Below are 19473 nucleotides of genomic sequence, written 5' to 3' on the forward strand. Positions count from 1 at the left end.
AAGTGTGGACCTGTTCAGCAGAGCAGGTGGCTGGCTCCTCACCACCCCACTCCAACCGTAGGAAGGAGAATGGCCTTTCATACCTGTCATCATGAGAAGCAATTCTTTCTCCAAAGACCATCCGGGCAGGAGTTAAAGATAATATTCCGAGCTCCTGGAGCTGGGTTAAGAAGTGCTGTTCTGTTCGTGGAATAAGTTGAATACACATTCAGAAAAGGGCTATCTTCCCAAATGTATCAAGAAATGAAAGTACACTCAAATGTTTCACTTGGAGAACTGTAGAAAACCTTTTTTCTACTGACTCAATTTTACTAACTCACTAGGAGGGAAAAAAAAAACAAAACAAGCAAGACCCATACTAAGGCAAAAACAACATATGAACTAACTTCAGTTATTTTTTAAACATAAAAAGATTAAACTCATTTGCTTCTTAAGAATAGTAGGCCAGGCACGGTGGCTCACACCTGTAATTCCAACACTTTGGGAGGCTGAGGCAGGTGGATTACTTGAGCTCAGGAGTTCGAGACCAGACTGGCCAACATGATGAAACCCCATCTCTACTAAAAATATAAAATTAGCCAGGCATGGTGGCACGTGCCTGTAATCCCAGTTACTCAGGGGGCTGAGGCAGGAGAATCGCTTGAACCTGGGAGGCAGATGTTGCAGTGAGCTGAGACTGCACTGCTGCACTCCAGCCTGGGTATTTAATGAAGCCTACCATCAAAAACTCTTTCAGAGCTATACTACAAGAAATGGAGGACAAAGAGAAGGATGATAAGAGACCCTGAGAGAGGGTAGGGGTGGGACTAGGGCAGATCTAGGGATAGGAGGGACAAATGGTTCTACCCCAATCCCAAGAAAGATCCTTATGCCAAGAGTCTGTTGAAGCCTCCTCCTACTGGCCGCCTATCCAACTTCTCAAAGGTGTCCATACAAATATTTGCCGGTTTTCATGGGGGATGGGTGGTGACAGTGGAGAATGGAGGGTCAAAGCTACATTTCAGAAAACCAGTAATGGGCAGAAAGCAGCTAAAAACTCAGGGTCTGAGGTTCCCACACCTACATTCCCTACAATGGTACTCACCACTGACTTAAGCAATGCAGAGCATGTAAGCATTAAGAGACTCCTTTGGCAGGGTGTGGTGGCTCATGCCTGTAATCCCAGCACTTTGGGAGGCCGAGGTGGGTGGATCAGCAGTTCGAGACCAGCCTGGCCAATATGATGAAACCCCATCTCTACTAAAAATACAAAAATTAGCCGGGCGTGGTGGTGCGTGCCTGTAGTCCCAGCTACTTGGGAGGCTGAAGCAGAAGAATCGCTTGAACCCAAGAGGTGCAGGTTGCAGTGAGCCGAGATCATGCCACTGCACTCCAGCCTAGGTGACAGAGCGAGACTCCATCTCAGGAAAAAAAAAAAAAAAAGAGAGACTCCTTCAGGGACCCAATTGCAAAAATAACAAAATGAGTAGATCTGCTTCATTCCTTATGTACCCTCTGTTAAGATGAATATACTCTTCAAAATGGGGGAAGTTGGGAATACTTGGGAACTGTGTGGTTTGACCATTTCTGCCCCACTAAGTGACTAAATTTCACTTCCTGTTTAATGTGCTGGGCAAGTCTTGTACTCACTCACCCTCCCTCCCCACAATCTACTTTATTTTTCCAGGCACCCTGATGTGTTAAGTTGCCTGACACAGCCCTTTCACCTATCTTCCTATCATGACCTATGACACAAACAACCTGAAGTTTCTCTGGAACATTTCACGATTCATAGTAAGTTCAAATCTTTCGTGTGTGGCCTGCAGGTCAGCCAGAGTACTTTATGGTTAACAGAAATGATTTATATTAAGCCATTAAATAGACTGTTAAAAAGACATAACTTGAAGGGGCCAAATTTATGAAGTGACTTCAAAAATACTATCTAAACAGTCAGAAACCCAGCCTAATAAAAAGACATTTTTTAGAAAGTAAAAAGAAAACATGTGATATATAATGAACTCTTAACATAACTTCCTGTATAAATAACTATGTTAACTTTCCATCCTACCCCCTAGTATTTCTGATGCTGTGGTACTCTCTTCAATTGATGTTTTGCTAGGTGTGGTAGATTTACAATTTTATTTTTAAAGCTGCTGCCCATGGCACACAGCTCTATTCTAAACAGCATGTGTTGCAATTATAAGCTGACTCATTACTGAAAAAATCAGTTTGCCTCACCTGTGACATTAGGATCACGCCTTGTTCTCCACTGAGGGACAAATACAGTGATGTTTCTGTTGCCAAGCTTCCAAAAATATTCAACCGCAATTGCAATTCCGCGACAAGAAAAGAACTTTTTCAGACCATGGCTAGAAATAAGAGTAAAGAAAATAAATAAAATTTATTTCTGTTTAAAGCACAGTTTCACCATGAAAAGTTAACATACACATACAACAAACAATAACAAAGTTTCCTTTAATACTCTTACATTTTTAGCATTTAGTTCATAAAGTTAGGATGGAACTTTAGGGACAGAACTCTTAATAGTGTCTTAGGATTTTTCTCACATTTTGTTAATCTAACTGGGTGTGTTGTGATAGAAGGCAGTGAGCTCCATGGTAATACTTGTTCCCTGTGACAGAAGAAAGGGACAAAGATGTGACACAGTCATAACCCCTGCAACCTCCAAAGGTGCTGCTGTGTCCTGTCCCAGGAGGGCCCCACTCTTTTCAGGGAATTGGCTATATTTACTCAGTTTACAGTTTACGAGAAACATGTCGAGGGCAAGACTCAAATGAAATTTATGGAGGGGCTGTGAAAGGCTATTTTAAGAAAGCAGAAAACAGGGAAAAAAGGTAAAAATAAATAAATAAATAAAAAACAACAATGAACAGTAGAGAACACAGGTCAGAACACTTTTTCTGTTAAGAGCTACACAGTCTCGTCATACCACCCAACTCTGTGTGTGAAAACAGTCACAGACAGCTGTAAATGAATGTGTGTGGCTGTGTTCCACATTTACAAAAACAGGTGGCGGGCCTGATTTGGCCCATAGTTTACAATCCTTAGTATAGAGGATTAAAAAATGCCAACCCCTCCATCCATAACACATTTCAACGGAAAGGAAGAAAGTACTTAAAATTTACGCTCCAGCAGTTAATTAAAAGTGGAGATAAAAAAGTTAAAAGTTTAAAATTCTGCAGGTGGTAATGTGTCTACTCATGGGTATTACAAAGAAAAAAAGACTAAAATCTTAAACAGTGATGCTGTAATTGATGAAATTAGCATAATCTATGTTCACTGCTTCAATGGTCACTTAGATTCCAGTGACAATACTCCTTGCATCTTCAGTCCTGTCTTCTCTCCACGTCTAATGCTGCATGCCAAAATTGCTTTGTAGAAATACTTCACTTGCAAGTCCTGCCATGATGGGCATATGTGTCCCGAGTTAAACCCTGGCTCTCCTAATTCCAACCTACCCTGAAAATTCCAGTGAAACTAACTTTTAAATGCAGCCCGAGGCCTTTGATTCTGCTCAGGGCCTTCAAAGGCACTGTCCTACACTAATCCTGCCTGGCTTCCAGGACCCCTCCTCGTCTGACTCGTCAGAAAGGATCTGGCCAAGTGACCCTCCCATTACCATGCAACAACCCTCTTGGTTTTGACCAGGTCTTGCCATCTCAACCCTCCTGGTCTCTGAGCCTTTCCTTGTGTTGCTTTCTATATGTGCGATGCTCTTGCACCTTTCCTTGCTCCTTCTTCAAATGCCCTCAGGACTGAATGCGCTGAATTCTGGCCCCTCTTCTTCTATGAAGCTATTTCTAGACACAGGGCCTCTCTCAGCCTCCTCCCTCTTCTGAGTTCCAATCCTGTATGGTGCACCAGAATCACAGAGATAGAATGGCATTTAGATGCCTGTTAGAAAAAGGAGTCACTAGGGGAGGAGCAGCCTGCCTGGGTTGCACAGCCAGGGGGATGAGCTGGATTAGACTCTGGCTTCCTCACACCTGCCCTTTCCATGACCCCACCTGCATGTGCGTTCCTTGAGAGCAGGAAGAGGCTGGACACTTCACGAACATCTAATGCTCTGTGAGATTCAGAAGAGCTACTCACAGACTCCTCTTTTTAAAGGCTATTTCTTTTTCAGTGAACCACAAATATTTCAGAGGCTCTTATCCCAGAAAATATATGTAAATAAACAAACCCAATCTTGATAATTCAGGAGTGCTTTGTTTATCTAAAGGCATTCAAATATGACAAGAAGGTAGCAAAGTGACATTTTTAACTAGAAAAAAGACTGGGGGTGGTTCTTTAGAGGGGGCCTTTTTTAATCTTTCAAAAATAATAAATCATCCATCACTCTAATTGCTTAACAGCAGGGACATACCTAGAGTTAACGTCAACCACAGTCCTAATTTGAAAATCCACAACAGAACAACCTGCTGGTTCTTAGAAAAACCAAGAAATATGTATATTTAGTCCGCAAAAGGATAATCCTTGAGAGAACTGCACTGAAAAGGTTTTTAAGGTGGCTCCCTGATTATTTGACAGATACAAATGTGTGCTACCTACAAATGTGTGCTACCTACTCTCCCTCTTTTCCTTAACAGCTTCTGGTGATGGCAAGAGGAGGAATTGGATAGAGGAGGAGTACCCAGTTCAATTCCACTGGGTCACTACGTAACAAGGGTGGAAATACAGACTGATGAATTCCGCTGCCCTGGACTCCTTACAAGTCTAGAGGGGGAACAAATGGAGTTTCTAGAAACATCAGCTCTCAACTAAATTCCAAAATGTTATTCTCAGTGATAAGATCATATCACTTTTGATACTCTAAAAAAATCTCAGGAATGGAATTAAAACAGAGGTTCAAAATTCTGGTGGAGAACATACAGATTTACCCAAAAAATAAAACTACAATAACAAAAAATTAAGTGGAGCCAAATTATTGTCCTCAAAATAATACAGAGGGTCCATTAAGGACCATTCTTCCTACTTCAAGTCCTATACCCTGAGTAGGCATGTGCTTACTCATCACTGTCTCCTAGCCTTTCTGCAATCAAACCAGAGTAGCATGTTGACAGGTAAACCCAGACCAAAGGTCTATCTTGACCCAGAGGCAAAGTATATATATTAATAACACCTTGCTACTTACGGGAAGGCCAAAGCTCTGGGGCTCCCAGCTCCAAATACAGAATGAACAGTTATTAAGTCTGGGAGGACAGGTGTGCAGGCCCTCAAGAGATTTAAATGCCTGTTTCCATATAATTGGTTAAAGATTATATTATCTGGTTGTTTGCCATATTATAGAATGCTGGCGACTAAAAGAAAGTATCCAAAGCAGAGGAGAGATGGGTGACACACAGCTGATAAAAACTCATGGCAGCCATAGCACCAGACAGGGCAGTGTGGAGACAGCGGAAAGTCCTTTCTGAGTTACCCAGGAAAAATTTCTTTTTATGGAACCCTAATATGGAAAAGACTAGTATGAGAAAAAAAGGTTAAAATACATAATTCTGGCAAGGGAAGGGGCAAACCTCATCTACACGGAAAACTATCACCCCATATGTCAGGGGCTCTCATGCTGAAGTTTCAGGCTGACAGAGCCCAAATGTTTCTTGGCCACTACTGTGCTGTCTAGCCATACATCACAAAACAATTTCCACTTACTCATCATTTGACTCATTCATGGTGACGAGGGGGCAAGAACAAGATATACAAAATTGGCAGCATTAAACAGGGTACTGTGGAGGTTTTCACAGGTGGTATGGGCTGCAGACCTCATTCTGGACAGGAAAATGAACAAAGGCTTTACAAAAATACATTGAAGGGTGGGCCTAGGCTGCTTTAGGGTGGGGCCCACACCAACAGATCCTATTGCTTAAGGAATCAAATAAGTACTTCCCCAACTACTTGGGTCAAATCTGTAAGCTTTAGTTACATTGCTGTGCAACCCAAGACTTAAGTATCCAATGATGCCTTGGCCTGAAAATTCCAACCTTAACTTCTGCTGGAGGAGAGACGGTATACAGCAGCTCTGGGGAAAGACATTATGGGTCCAAATCTCTATCTATGTAACCCTGGAAAACATTTTTAAGCCACTTCATGTTGTATAAATTATAACTTTTGCCTCACAACTGGTGTGAAGGCTGCATTTTTAAAAATACAGTGCCTGACACATAATAATGGGTGTTTCGGCTTTAAAATCCCAAATATTTGTTGCATTAAATATATGGTCTCAGTTAAAAATCTAAACTGGCCACTGGAATAGTAACCATGAAGTTACGAACGGGTAGTAGAAAGCCACTAAAAAAAATCCTAAACTGGGCATGGTAAGGCATGCCTATAGCTTCAGCTACTAGGAAAGACAGGCCGAGTCCAGGAGTTCGAGTCCAGCCTGGGCAAAATAGTCAGACTTCACCTCTCAAAAAAAAGAAAAATTCTAATTTGCCTTTAATTCATCAACAAGTTTTTCATGAGTTCCTACTATATGTCAGGGACTATGGGTATTAGAGGTAGTTCATTGAACAGAAGAAACACAAATCAGTTTCTTCATGGAATCTAGTCAAAGTTAATTCACACTTAACATTGAAGCAACTGATTTAAAATAAGGGCTGATTTTTTTTCCAACTTCCAAAAAAATTGAGGTAAAATTCACATGACTAAAATTCAATGGCATTTACTACATTCACAATGTCATGCAACCACCTAGTTCCAAAATGTTTGTCACTCCAAAATAAAACTCTATACCCATTATGCAGTTTCTTCCTAGAATATGGGTAAATCTTAATTACCGACATTTTCAGAACAATACATCAAATTAAGTACAAGTCTGTCTCCTTAAAGTAACACATTCACTTGTAAAAGTATTGCCTTTAAACACAGACATCTGTGAATCCAAAGAAAATGTAAATCCGCCCAAAACAATCAGTTTTCCAAAAAAAACAAAAAAAGCTTGCAGCTTTCTCTTAGTGTAATAATTGGTAGTTTTCAAAAGAGATGATACTGTACTCAGGGCATTAGGAAATATGTGGGAGTGTGTTTGGGGTGTCACAATGACTGGGGAAGGATATTATAAGCAAAGTGGGAGGGACTAGATTTGCAAAACATCCTGTCAGATAGGTAACACCACTCTAAATTCCAACAGTGACCCTGCTGAGAAATATGCCTGTTAACTACCCCAAAAGGTTTTTAAAAAGCATCAGGATCACTGCTCATTCTATGTTAACTTGCATTTCCTATTTGGAAAATCCTTCCACATACAGAAAAGTGAAAGAGGATGAGAATTGCTCACAATTGTGACCTAAATTTTGTGTCACTAGTTGGCTCAAGAAATCATAACAATGAAGAACTTGTTCCGGGCTTGGGGTGTGGGTGACTGAAGTTGACATTTTTGCTTAGATATCGCTATGCAGCTGCAGGTCATTTGCTGGGTTTCCCCTAATAGGGCTGCCAAAAAAACCAAAGTGAAATGACAATAAACATGATTTGGAAATGACGATAAACATACTGCATATTTTTGCTGCCTGTCTTCAAATTTTAACATCTGAAATGATGGCATTTTCTTTTTGACAGCAAAACACAGCATCGATAATTCATTCAAATAATAAAAACCAGAATAATCCTTATATTTTAAAAAATACATATTAAAATATTTATGAACATATAGCTGAGATTTCCTTCAAAATAATAGGGGTGGAAGGAAGAGGTAAGGGCTAGGATGAAACAAGACTGATCATGAGCTGGTAATTATTGAAGGTGGGTGAGGAACCCATGGGAATTCATTATTTTATCTTGTGTATCTGAAAATCCTAATAAAAAATTTACAAACCAAAAATTACAAATATACTATAAACATATATTTTAAAAATAACATTTATTTTTCAATCCTAATAGGTATTCTTAAAAACTCAGGGCATTAACTGATCTCTCAGAACTCCCAAAAAAGAAGTTATACAAACATTTGGCAACTCAGAAAAGTATTTTTAAGATTTGGCAACTTCTTCCTCATTCCATGTCCAGGTGCCCTGTTTATTGAATTGTAGCTACTTAAAATGCCACACCTTGAATATTTCTTCAAAAATCAATGGTGTTAAATTAAATTTGGCCTAAAGTTGCCTCCATACATAGTGACCTGCAACCTTAGTATATAAACAAATTGCAACCTAAGAGTATTCTTGTGGAAAAAAAAAAAAAAAGCTGAGTCTCAGCCAATCACAGCAGCTAAGCTTCAGCTAATCACAGGCTGGCAACTGTTCAGACCACGTCTACATAAGGCAAATGCCTCATCACAGGATGCCTGGATAAGGCAAATGCCAACCTGTAGGCAATCAAGTTGTTTCTGCAGGGCACTTCCCTCTTCTGCCGATAAATACCACTGGCCCTCATTGCTGAGTGAAGCTCTATGAACCTCTCCTGGTTTAGGGTGCTGCCAGATTCATAAATCATTGTTTGTGCAGATCAACTCTGCTAAATTTAATTTGCCCGAAGTTTTTCTTTTAACAATGGGGTGACTGGTTTTGAAAACAGAAGGCAGACTTTACACAGTTGTTGAAATATGGTAAAGATGTCCTTAAGGACAGGTCAGAAGGCAACAGATTGCAGCAACTGAAACTCCAAACAGTTAAGTGACCTGCCCCAAATCAAACAGCTGGTCCACAGTGCGGGGAGGCTCTTGACCCTCACACACTTCTTAGCCACGATCTTAAACTGCCCCTTAGAAAAGAAATCCAAGTGTACAGGTTTCAAATCAGAGGATTTTCAACTAAGAGGAGTTCCAAGACAGGCTAACTAGAAACAACAGATTCATTAAATGATGTCTTTTACTAAAAACATTATAAACTTTTAATAAGAGCAGAGGCCCACAATGAAGCTCAAACTAACTTCCTTTGAAAGGAAATTGCCATTGCTCTATCCAGAGAAGTATATCACACCTATTACCACTGCATACTCGAGGCTAGAGATCAGGCATACTCTAACGTAAGATTAAAAAAATCCTTGTGCTTTAAGCTTTGTTTTCTTATTTAGATTAGAACATAATGGTACTCACAGTATTAAGAATGTAATGACTTAAAAAGTCACTATACTATCTATCACTGAGCAATGCAATGTGAAAAGATAATATTCTGTCCTCTCTTGCCCTTAGAAATTAAGTTCAGCAGGGTGAAGTAAAGTTCATGAATCCAGAAGATGGACTGACAAAACCTTTCCAACCAGTTGGTTCCCATTCCCCTCCACCATCCGACCCTAAGGCTACAGATCAACTATATACAACATGTATGTATAGTTCCTATATACATGTGATTCTCAGACACCATTTAGAGCCCTATTTAAAATAAAACAATCTGCAGAGAATGGACTTACGTAATTGCAACATTGCTCCCATCTATAACAATGTGCTTCAAATCTGTTCTCCCTGGTTCATTTTTTAATTCCAGCTTGTAGGGTACTTTTAGAGTATCTCGAAATCTTTGAACTCCAGTAACTGAGGAATCAATATGATCAGAAGGTCCTGCCGACCTTGCATCAGTAACTGAAGGTAACAGCTGGGGCAGTGGCATTGGTGGAGAAAGGGTTGAACAATTTGGCTTAGAATGAGGAGAACTACAACATCCTAAACGTTTTTCACAGGCAGATTTCATATTATTTGGAAGCAAGGGTTCTGGCTGCTGGTGTAAACCATTTTCAGGAAAAACTGGAACTCTGGGCTGGTGACTTGAAGCTCCCCTTGAAACAAAATTGACTTCTTTGGGACTTGAAGAGGCAACAGAAGGTGAAAGGCCATCAGTTTCAGGGTCTATGTTACAAACATAGTTCTGGTTTGAACCCCAGACTTCATGTTTCTGTTCTACTGGCACTGTTCTGAAAGTATTAATTCTGCAATTTGAGGTACATGGTTTAGCTTCCACTTTGAATGGTAACTGAGAAAATTTTTCTGCCATATTTTGCTGTGCGTGAGTCTGTGTTTTCTTTGGAGTGGAATCAGTTGTAAGCTCATTTGTGCTGCTATAAACACCCTTATTTTTGGTTTTGTTGGTCTCTGGATACATTGTACCAGCTGAAAATTCTCTGTCTTCTTGGAATCTTTTATTTTCTTTTTCAATTTCCTCTAAGAGCAATAATGGTTCAGTAGATGGTCCATACACCTTAATGACTTTTTCAACAATTTCTTGGGAATAGCCCATGGTTTTAAAAAAGTTTACGAGGATGTTGTATTCCATTTCCTCAGTAGTTTCTTTTATATCTGGACTTAAATTTTCAGAATCAGTAGAAGAATCAGATAGGTCAGCTATTACATTTCCAGCCAATGTCTTAGCATCATGTAAAATCTCCCCCTCCTGAACATTTTCCAAAGAAAACTGCTTCTTGGTATGCCTTTCTTCAGAATCAGAAAATCTCCTTTTCTGACAAATTCTCTCATTGGAAAGTGCCTCTTCATCTGGGGTTAGACCATTTATTGGATCAAAAAGCACATCTGGTGAGCTAGAAAGGACTGTGTCCATTTGTTTTGTAAGCTCAGAAACAGGAGTCCCAGCTTTATTTCTTGCCTCTTCCTGCAAAACACTTTCATCTCTGGAAATATTCAGCCCTGTGGCAGCATTCTGTGTAAACTCTGTTTGTTGAGAATCTCTAATTTCAATAACATCATCATCTCCTGTTTCAAAGAGATTCTCCTCACCTTGTGTGAGTGTCAAAAGTTCTTTTTTCAAGGAAGTGGGCAAAATCAACAAATCCATTGTGTAATTGTCTGCATGGGCTTCAACAAATTGTTTGAATTCCCTTTTCACCTCTGATTCTTTCTGACTACTGGGTAGGTTCTCTTTATTTTCAAAGAGCTTTACAAACTGTTGAATGTGACTCCTAGCCATGACCACGGCCTCAGCACTTCCTCTGATGCCAAGAAGGCCAATGTCCAGAATGCAGAGGTCAGCACAAGTATCCTGAATCAAGCTTTTCAGAAACAGGCTCTCTGCCCCAACAAAAATGCAGTGCATGTCTTTGGGGTAACATTCTCTTTCTTCTAGTTCAGGTTCACAGATTCCTTTAATATATTCCTGTAAAGAGAAAATAAGAAATTAGGTCAATTTACAAAAGTTCCTTATAGCACATAATAAATTACACATGCAACTACAAATGTCAGGTCAATTTTATAAAAATCACAAGCATGTCTGTAATTTTGAACAAAACGTCATGTTTTAAATAAAACATTGAAAGTAACAGATATAAGTTGCTTAAATCATCTTTAGAGGAACCGAAAAATTTTCATCCAAATCTAAAAGGTGGGTATTTTGTAACATTTTATGCAATGTGATCTTATGGATTTGCTGAGCTACACAGTGAATAATCCCAAGGATAGATTTATCTACATCTCTAATGAAAAGACATCTTTGCTTGCTACCAGTAATGTATTACTTCCATGACATAATCAAGAGATAAATAATCAAATCAAGTGACTGACTAGAGAACAAATCTTGACTTTTGATACTATTACCCTTGGTTTCCAGATTTCTTGAAGGTATAAAGAATCACATTAATTTTTTTTTTGTTTTCAAAGCAAAAGCAAGCTTATTAAGAAGCAAGAATAACATTAACAAAATTTTTTTTTTCCAGTTGGTTGAAACAATCTATCTCCTGTATGATTTTTTGTCTGTTTTCTAAAGAAAACCAGACTGTTAAATTAAATGCAGATCTAATAGAACAAGTGAATGCTGGACAGTATTGCTGTTCTCAGATGCTGGTATTGAAAGGAGGCTGAAATGAGGCAAGAAAGGGAACTGAGTTCTCTTAGCAATTAGTTGCTACTGGAGTCAGAAGTATGAATCAAGCAGACAAGCAAACACACACACAGGAACATATCTGTTAATAACTTTGGCTCTAGGGTCAGTGTCTTGGTCTAAAATTCCAGCCACATGACAGGTACTATCTTGCTCAAGTTACCTAATCCCTCTAAGCCCAGTTTCCTCAACTATAAAAGGAGTGTAACTGCAGGGGTTTTGAGGGAATTCAAAAAGATAATGGAAGGTAAAGTCTCGACAACAGTGCCTTGCACATAGTAAGTGCTTACTAAGTAGTAACAACGCTGTTACTTAAATGATCAGTCAAAATTCTGGACAGAAATTTGTAGGAAATGAGTCTGGAGATATCTGATCTATACTTTAAACTAAAATTAGAATGGTGTTACCAAAAAGTTAAACCTGTGCAGCAGTAGTCAAGAAGAGGCATGGTAAGCCTGTACTTTAATATATACTTGCTGTGATAGTTACACAACTTCAGTGAGAATATTCAAACGTGTGTAAATATTCCTTGTGCATCTGAAATTTAGAACTACAACATCTTTATAAGTAGATGAAACAGCAGATATATGAGCTCCCTTACCTCCTTCTAAAAGCACCTGAAGTATTTGTGGTCTTGGTGGTAAAGCATGGAGGTAACTGATGCTGGATAGAGGAGTTCTGTTATTTTAGAGACAGGGTCTGTTGCCCAGGCTCGAGTGCAGTAGTGTGATCTCAGCTCACTGCAACCTCTACCTCCCAGGCTCAAGCGATCCTCCCATCTCAGCCTCCTGAGTAGCTGTGACTACGGGCATGCACCGCCACACCTGGCTAATTTTTGTATATTTTGTAGAAATGAGATTTCATCATGTGGCCCAGGCTGATCTCAAATCCCCTGATGAGCTCAAACAATCTGCCTGCCTTGGTCTCTGAAATGCTGGGGTTACAGCTGTGAACCACTGCATCTGGCCAAGCTCTGTCTTTTTAATGGGGCAGCTTGCTATTTCTGTGAACATGTCAACTGAGTTAAACATAAAGTACTATAACCTATCCACTTTTCCTGAATGTGCAGCAGTGTTAAAGACTGAAGTCAGCATCCCTGAAGATCTCCAAAGAGGCAACATTTAGCTATCACTTGTTTGAAATTATGCTGTATTTAGGTTGTGGCTTTAACGTTTTAAAATTTATTTTGAAATAATTATAGGTTCTCAAGAAGTTCCAAAGGTACTACATAAAGTCCTGTGTACTCTTCAGTTTCCCCTAATCACTGCATCTTATGTAATTACAGTACAATTTCACGGTCAGGAGATTTACACTGACACATTTCTGTCTATATAGTTCTATTATATGTGCAGTCATTTTATCATATGTGCAGCTTCCTGAAACCACCACCTCAGTCAAGATATGGAACTATTCCATCACCACAAAGATTTCCCTCATTACCCCTTTACAGTCATGTCCACCTACTCCTACCTTCCATCCCTAACCCCCGGCAATTTTTCATGTCTATAATTTTGTGACTTCAAGAATGCTATAAAAATAGAATTATATATGACTTTTGGGGTTCGCTTTTTTCACTCAACATACTGCTGTTGAAATCCATTCAAGCTGCTGCATATATCGAGTTCATTCCTTGTTACTGCTCAGTTGTATTCCATGGGATGGATGAACCAGTTTTTTTAATCCATCTCCCTACATTTTAGTTGTTCCTATTTGGAACTACTACAAATAAAGCTGCTATGAACACTCATGTGCTAGTTTTTATGTGAACTCAAGTTTCATTTCTCTGGGCTATGCTCAGGAGGGCAACTGCTGTTGGGTCATATGGTATGTGTGTGTTTAGTTTTACAAGGGACCGCCAAACTACTTTCCAGAATAGTTATACTATTTTACATTTCCCCACCCATGTTTGAGAGATCCAGTTTCTCCACAACTTTGCCAGAATTTGCCAGTCACTCTTTTTTATTTTACTTGTTCTAATAGGAGTGTAGTATTTGGTCTTAGTTTACATCTCCCTAATACAGTGGTGTTAAATATCTTTCCATGTGCTAATAACCATCTACATATTCTCTTTGGTAAAATACTTAATCCTTTTGTCCACTTTCTTCCTTGAAAGAGTTTTCTTTTAGGCCAGGTGCGGTGGTTCATGCCTGTAATCCCAGCACTTTGGGAGACCGAGGAAGGCAATCACGAGGTCAAGAGATTGAGACCATCATGGCAAACATACTGAAACCCCGTCTCTACTAAAAATATAAAAATTAGCTGGGCATGGAGGCGCACGCCTACAGTCCCAGCTACTCGGGAGGCTGAGGTAAGAGCACTTGAACCTGGGAGATGGAGGTTGCAGTGATCCAAGATCATACTACCGCACTCCAGCCTAGCAACAGAGCGAGACTCCATCTCAAAACAAAAAATTTAAAAAAAAAAAAAAGGTTTTCTTTTAATTTAGCCTGGGCAACATGGTGAAACCCCATTTCTACAAAAAATAAGCCGGGAATGTTGGTGTGTGCCTGTAGTTCCAGCTACTTGGGAGGCTGAGATGGGAGGATCGCTTCAGTCCAGGAGACTGAGGCTGCAGTAAGCTGAGATCATGTCACTGCATTCCAGCCTGGGCAAAAGAGCGAGACCCTGTCTCTAGAATTTTTTTTTAAATTTTTAATTGACAAATGATTGTATATCTATATATATATTTTTTTTTGAGATGGAGTTTTGTTCTAGTCACCCAGGCTGGAGTGGAATGGTGCAATCTCCCGGGTTCAAGCGATTCTCCTGCCTCAGCCTGCCAAGTGGATGGGATTACAGGCATGTGCCACCACACCTGGCTAATTTTGTATTTTTAGTAGAGATGGGTTTCACCGTATTGGCCAAGCTGGTCTTGAACTCCTGACCTCAGGTGATCCCTCTGCCTCAGCCTCCGCCTCCCAAATTCTGGGATTACAATTAGTTGCTACTGATTGAAGCAGTCTATATCCTATGATTTTTTGTCTGTTTTCTAAAGAAAACCAGACTGTTAAATTAAATGCAGATCTAATAGAACAAGGGGATGCTGGCCTGAGCCACTGTGCCCAGCTGATTGTATATATTCATGGGTCACACAGGGAAGTCTTAATACATACAATGTATAGTGATCAGAACAGGTTAATCAGCATATCCATCTCAAACATTTAGCATTTCTCTGTGTTGTGAGCACTCTATATCCTCCATCATCCTTCTAGCTATTTGAAACTATGTATTATTGTTAACTATAGTCATTCTACAGTGATATGAAACACTAGAATTTATTCTCCCCAGGGAGCTGTAATTTTGTATCTATTAACAAATCTCTCCCTTTCCTTCCTAGTCTGTAGTATCCTTCTGTCCATTTTCTAACTGGGTTGTTTTATTACTGTTGAGTTTTGAGAGCTCTTTATATATTCTAAGAGTCTTTTGTCAAATATGTGGCTTGTAGATATTTTCTCCTGGTCTGTAGTTTGTCTTCCCATCCTCTTAACAGGGTGTTTTGTGACAGCAAGTTTTTAATTTTAAGGAAGTTCAGTTTATCGATTTTATTCTTCACCAAGCCTGAGGTACTGAAGACCTCTCCAATGTTACCTTCTAAGTTTTACATTTAAACCTATGATCCGGCCGGGCGCAGTGGCTCAAGCCTGTAATCCCAGCACTTTGGGAGGCCGAGACGGGCGGATCATGCGGTCAGGAGATCGAGACCATCCTGGCTAATACGGTGAAACCCCGTCTCTACTAAAAAATACAAAAAACTAGCCGGGCGAAGTGGCAGGTGCCTGTAGTCCCAGCTACTCAGGAGGCTGAGGCAGGAGAATGGCGTGAACCCGAGAGGAGGAGCTTGCAGTGAGCTGAGATCCAGCCACTGCACTCCAGCCTGGGTGACAGAGCAAGACTCCGTCTCAAAAAAAAAAAAAACCAAAAAAACCTATGATCCATTTTTAGTACATTTTAAAATAAGGTGTGAGGGTTACCTTGAGCTTCACGTTTTTGCCTATAGGTATAATACTGCTGTAGCATCATTTCTTGAAAAGGCTATTCTTTCACCACTGAATTGCACTTTTGTCAAAAAATCACGTAGCCATACTTGTGTGGAGCTACTTGTGAGTTCCCTATTCTGTTCCAATCTATGTGTCTATCCCTTCATCAAGACCACACCGTTTTGATTACTGTAACTGTATAATTTCTTAAAATTGGGTAATGACTTGCTCACTCTTTATAATTTTTAATTGCTTTAATTATTCCAGTTCCTTTGTCTTCCCATATATACTTTTAGAATAATTTTGTCTGTGTCTACAAAATATCTTGCTGGAATTTTATCAGCAATTGTGCTGACAATTACGTGTCAGCAACAGACATGAATCTGAGCATAACTGACATCTGCTGAGTCTCCTGATCCAGGAACCTGGTATTTCTATACATTTATTTAGATCTCATTTGCTTTCTTTCATTAGCCTTTTGAGTTTCAGAATACAAATCCTGTACGTTTTCTAAGATTTCATATTTTAAGAATTTTATTTTTCTGAGCGATTGTGTATGGTGTTGTATTTAAAATTTTGGTTTCTATGTGTCCATTGTTAGTATATAAAAATGTAATTGATTTCTGTATGTTAATCATGAAACCTTCCTGAACTCACTTATTCCTATTAGAAGTTCAAGGATCTGTGTGTATGTGTAGTTTCCTGGGGAATTCCTACACAGACAATTATGTCATCTACAAATATTTCTTCTTTTCTGACTTATATGCCGTTTATTTTCTTGCCTTACTGCAGTGGCTAGAAAGTACAGCACTATGTTGGGGAGCAGTGGTGTGAGCAAATATGCTTGCCTTGTTAATGATCTACAGAGAAAAGCACTCAGTCTTTCCCACCATTAAGAATGATGAAACCTGGAAAGTTTTTAATGATGCTCTTTATCACATTGAGGAAGTTACCTATTCTCTAGGATCATGAATATGGATGGGTGTTGAAATTTGTCAAATGCTTTACTGCATCAACTGATACAATCCTGTGATTATTTTTCTTCCTCAGCCTGTTAATATGGTTGGTTACATTGACTTCTGAATACTGAACCAGCCTTACATCCCTGGAATAACCCCTACATGGTTATGGTGTATAATTATTTTACATATTGCTGAATTATATTTGTAAATATTTTGTTAAGAATCTATAAGGACTTTTTCCTTTTTGGTACTGTTTTTGTCTGGGTTTACCATCAGGGTAATACAGGCTATACATGAGTTAGAAAGTGTTCTCTCCTCTTGCAGTTCTTGGAAGAGATTCTATAGAACTGATGTTCATTCTTTTTTAGACATTTTGTAGAATTCTCCAGTGAAACAACCTGGGCCTGGAGATTTCTTTCATAGGAGTTCAAAAATTATCAATTCAATTTCCTTAATAGATAATTTTCAATAGCCTTATAGCTATTTCATATGAAGTGAGTCATGGTAGTTTGTGCCTTTTGAGGAACTGGTCCATTTCAACTAAGTCACCAAATTTATGTATGTAGAGTTGTTTGTAGTTTTCTTATCTTTCTGATGTCTGCAAAGACACCTTGGTTTCATTCCTGATATTAGTAGTTTGCAGCTTCTCTCATCTTTGTTAGTGTTGCTAAGAGACTTGTCGATTTTACTAATCTTTTCAAAGAACAAGCTTTCATTTCACTGATTTTCTCTATTGTGTTTTCAGCTTCATTAATTTCTGCTCTTTATTATATTTTCCTTCTGCTTGCTTTGGGTTTATTTTGCTCTTCTTTTTCTAGTTCCTTGAACCTTAAATTATCAAGACTTTTCTTTTTTTTCATTATTATTATACAGGAGAGGTCTTGCTATGTTGTCAAGGTTAGTCTCAAACTCTTGGGCTCCAGCAATCCTCCCACCTTGGCCTCCCAGAGTGTTGGGATTTCAGGCGTGAGTCACTGGGCCCGGCCTGTTCTTTTGCTAATGTAAGCATTTAAGTGGCAGAAGTTTCCCTTTCAGCATGGCTTTAGTGGCATCCTGAAACTATGATATGCTGCATTTTCATTTCGTTCATATATTTTTCAAAATTTCCCTTTGACTCATAAATTTAGAAGTGTTATTTAGTTTTCAAGTTTTTGAAGATTTCCTGCTATCCTTCTGTTGGTGATTTTTAGTTGGATCTCTTTGTAGTCAAAACACTGTATGATTTCAATTATTTTAAATTTATTGAGAATTGTTTTGTAGCCCAGGATAAGGTCTATCTTGACATTTCTATGGGTGCTCATAAAGAATGTATATTCTGCTGTTGCTGACTGGGATGTTTTATAGATGTGTATTAGAACCTGGCTGGTTGATGGTGGTGCTGAGTTCTTCTACATCCTCATTTATTTTCTGTTTAATGGTTCCATCAACTATTGAGAGAAGGGTGTTGAGGTCTCCAACTATAACTGTGGATTTATCAAATTCTCCTTTCAGTTCTGCCAGTTTTTGGTTCACATATTTTGCAACTCTATTGTTAGGAATATAAACATTTAGCACTGTTACATAATGTCTTCTTGAATTAACCCTCTTACTATTATGTAGTGTCTCTCTTAATATCTGGTAACTTTCTTTGCTCTGAAGGCTACTGATAGTAATATTGACACTCCACCTTTCTTTTAAATGTTTGCATGGCACATGTCTTTCCTTCTTTCACTTTTTACTTACCTGTAATACTTGAATTCAGCTTCTTGAAGACACCAGATAATTTGATTATATGTTCTTAATCCACTATGACAGTGCCTGTCTTTTAATTGGAGTGTTGATTTACATTTAATGTAACTATTGGCAAATCTGCCTACCATTTCACTTGTTTTCTGCTTGCTTCCTATATTTGATTCCTGTTCTATCTTGCCTTCTTTTGCATTATACAAACACTTAGTATAATAATTTACCTATCACACTTTTTTTTCTTCGTGAGACACAGTCTTGCTCTGTCGCCCAGGCTTCAGTGCAGTGGCATGGATCTCGGCTCACTGCAACCTCCATCTCTCAGGTTCAAGCGATTCTTGTACCTCAGCCTCCCAAGTAGCTGGGATTACAGGTGCACACCACCACGCCTGGCTAATTTTTTGTATTTTTAGTAGAGACGGGGTTTTGCTATGTTTGCTAGGCTGGTCTTGAACTTCTGGGCTCAACTGATCCACCTACCTCGGCCTCCCAAAGTGCTGGGATTACAGGTGAGAGCCACCACGCCTGGCCCCTACTGCATTTTTATCTGTATCTCTTCATATAGTTTTTAAGTGGTGATGCTGATTACAATATTCTTTTCACAGCCTACTTATCATCACTATTCTATCATTTCATAAAACTATACCACTTATATAAATGTTTCTTATTTTCTCTATCATATGATGTTTTGACATCTTGGGGGACCTTTCAGACCATGAGAGAGGCTGCCCCTTCCAGAGCCAGCTAATTCCTAGGGGTGGTCCCCAGCTTGGCTGGGGAATGCCTTTTAGGTGCAGACTGCCTGACCCAGTGCTATGCTCCCTCCCATCTCTTTGAGTCTCACATACGAAGCCAATATTTCCCCTGCACTAAATCAACCTAAGGCCAGGTACCAGACAACCAGAGACAGTCCCTATAAAGCCTGTGAGAATTATTCAAACTATCTAATCCTAAACTGTTTACCTCGCCCCACCTTCCCTTTCTCACAGAAGCCCCAATAAAGTCTCTGGCTTAGGCTTTCCTCTGGCCTGCTTCTGCCTCCTGACCAAACCCTGA

General features: G+C 39.3%; 1 protein-coding gene and 1 long non-coding RNA gene across 8 annotated transcripts in view; both read right to left on the reverse strand.

Annotated features, from left to right (window-relative positions):
* N4BP1 (NEDD4 binding protein 1) overlaps positions 1-19473 on the reverse strand; it is a 73384-nt gene that overhangs the window by 12891 nt on the left and 41020 nt on the right. For 5 of the 7 annotated variants that reach the window (XR_012428923.1, XR_286923.5, XM_045382297.2 and 2 more), the window contains exons 2-4: positions 9343-11033; positions 2218-2348; positions 84-180 (exon numbers count right to left, since the gene is read on the reverse strand). Coding sequence is in view for 4 of the 7 variants with exons in the window: in XM_045382297.2 (XP_045238232.2) it covers positions 84-180; positions 2218-2348; positions 9343-11033 (1919 nt within the window). In the remaining 3 variants the exon portion in view is untranslated. The remainder of the gene's footprint in view (positions 1-83; positions 181-2217; positions 2349-9342; positions 11034-19473) is intronic. The other 2 variants (XR_012428924.1, XM_074027192.1) reach the window with 1 other exon arrangement.
* Positions 14577-18274, reverse strand: LOC141409272 (uncharacterized). Its single transcript, XR_012428925.1, has 2 exons — positions 15679-18274; positions 14577-15363 (listed from the first exon to the last, which is right to left on the reverse strand). It is a non-coding gene; the product is annotated as an uncharacterized lncRNA (long non-coding RNA).

This window comes from Macaca fascicularis, chromosome 20, assembly GCF_037993035.2.
Source record: "Macaca fascicularis isolate 582-1 chromosome 20, T2T-MFA8v1.1".
Lineage (NCBI taxonomy): Eukaryota > Metazoa > Chordata > Mammalia > Primates > Cercopithecidae > Macaca > Macaca fascicularis.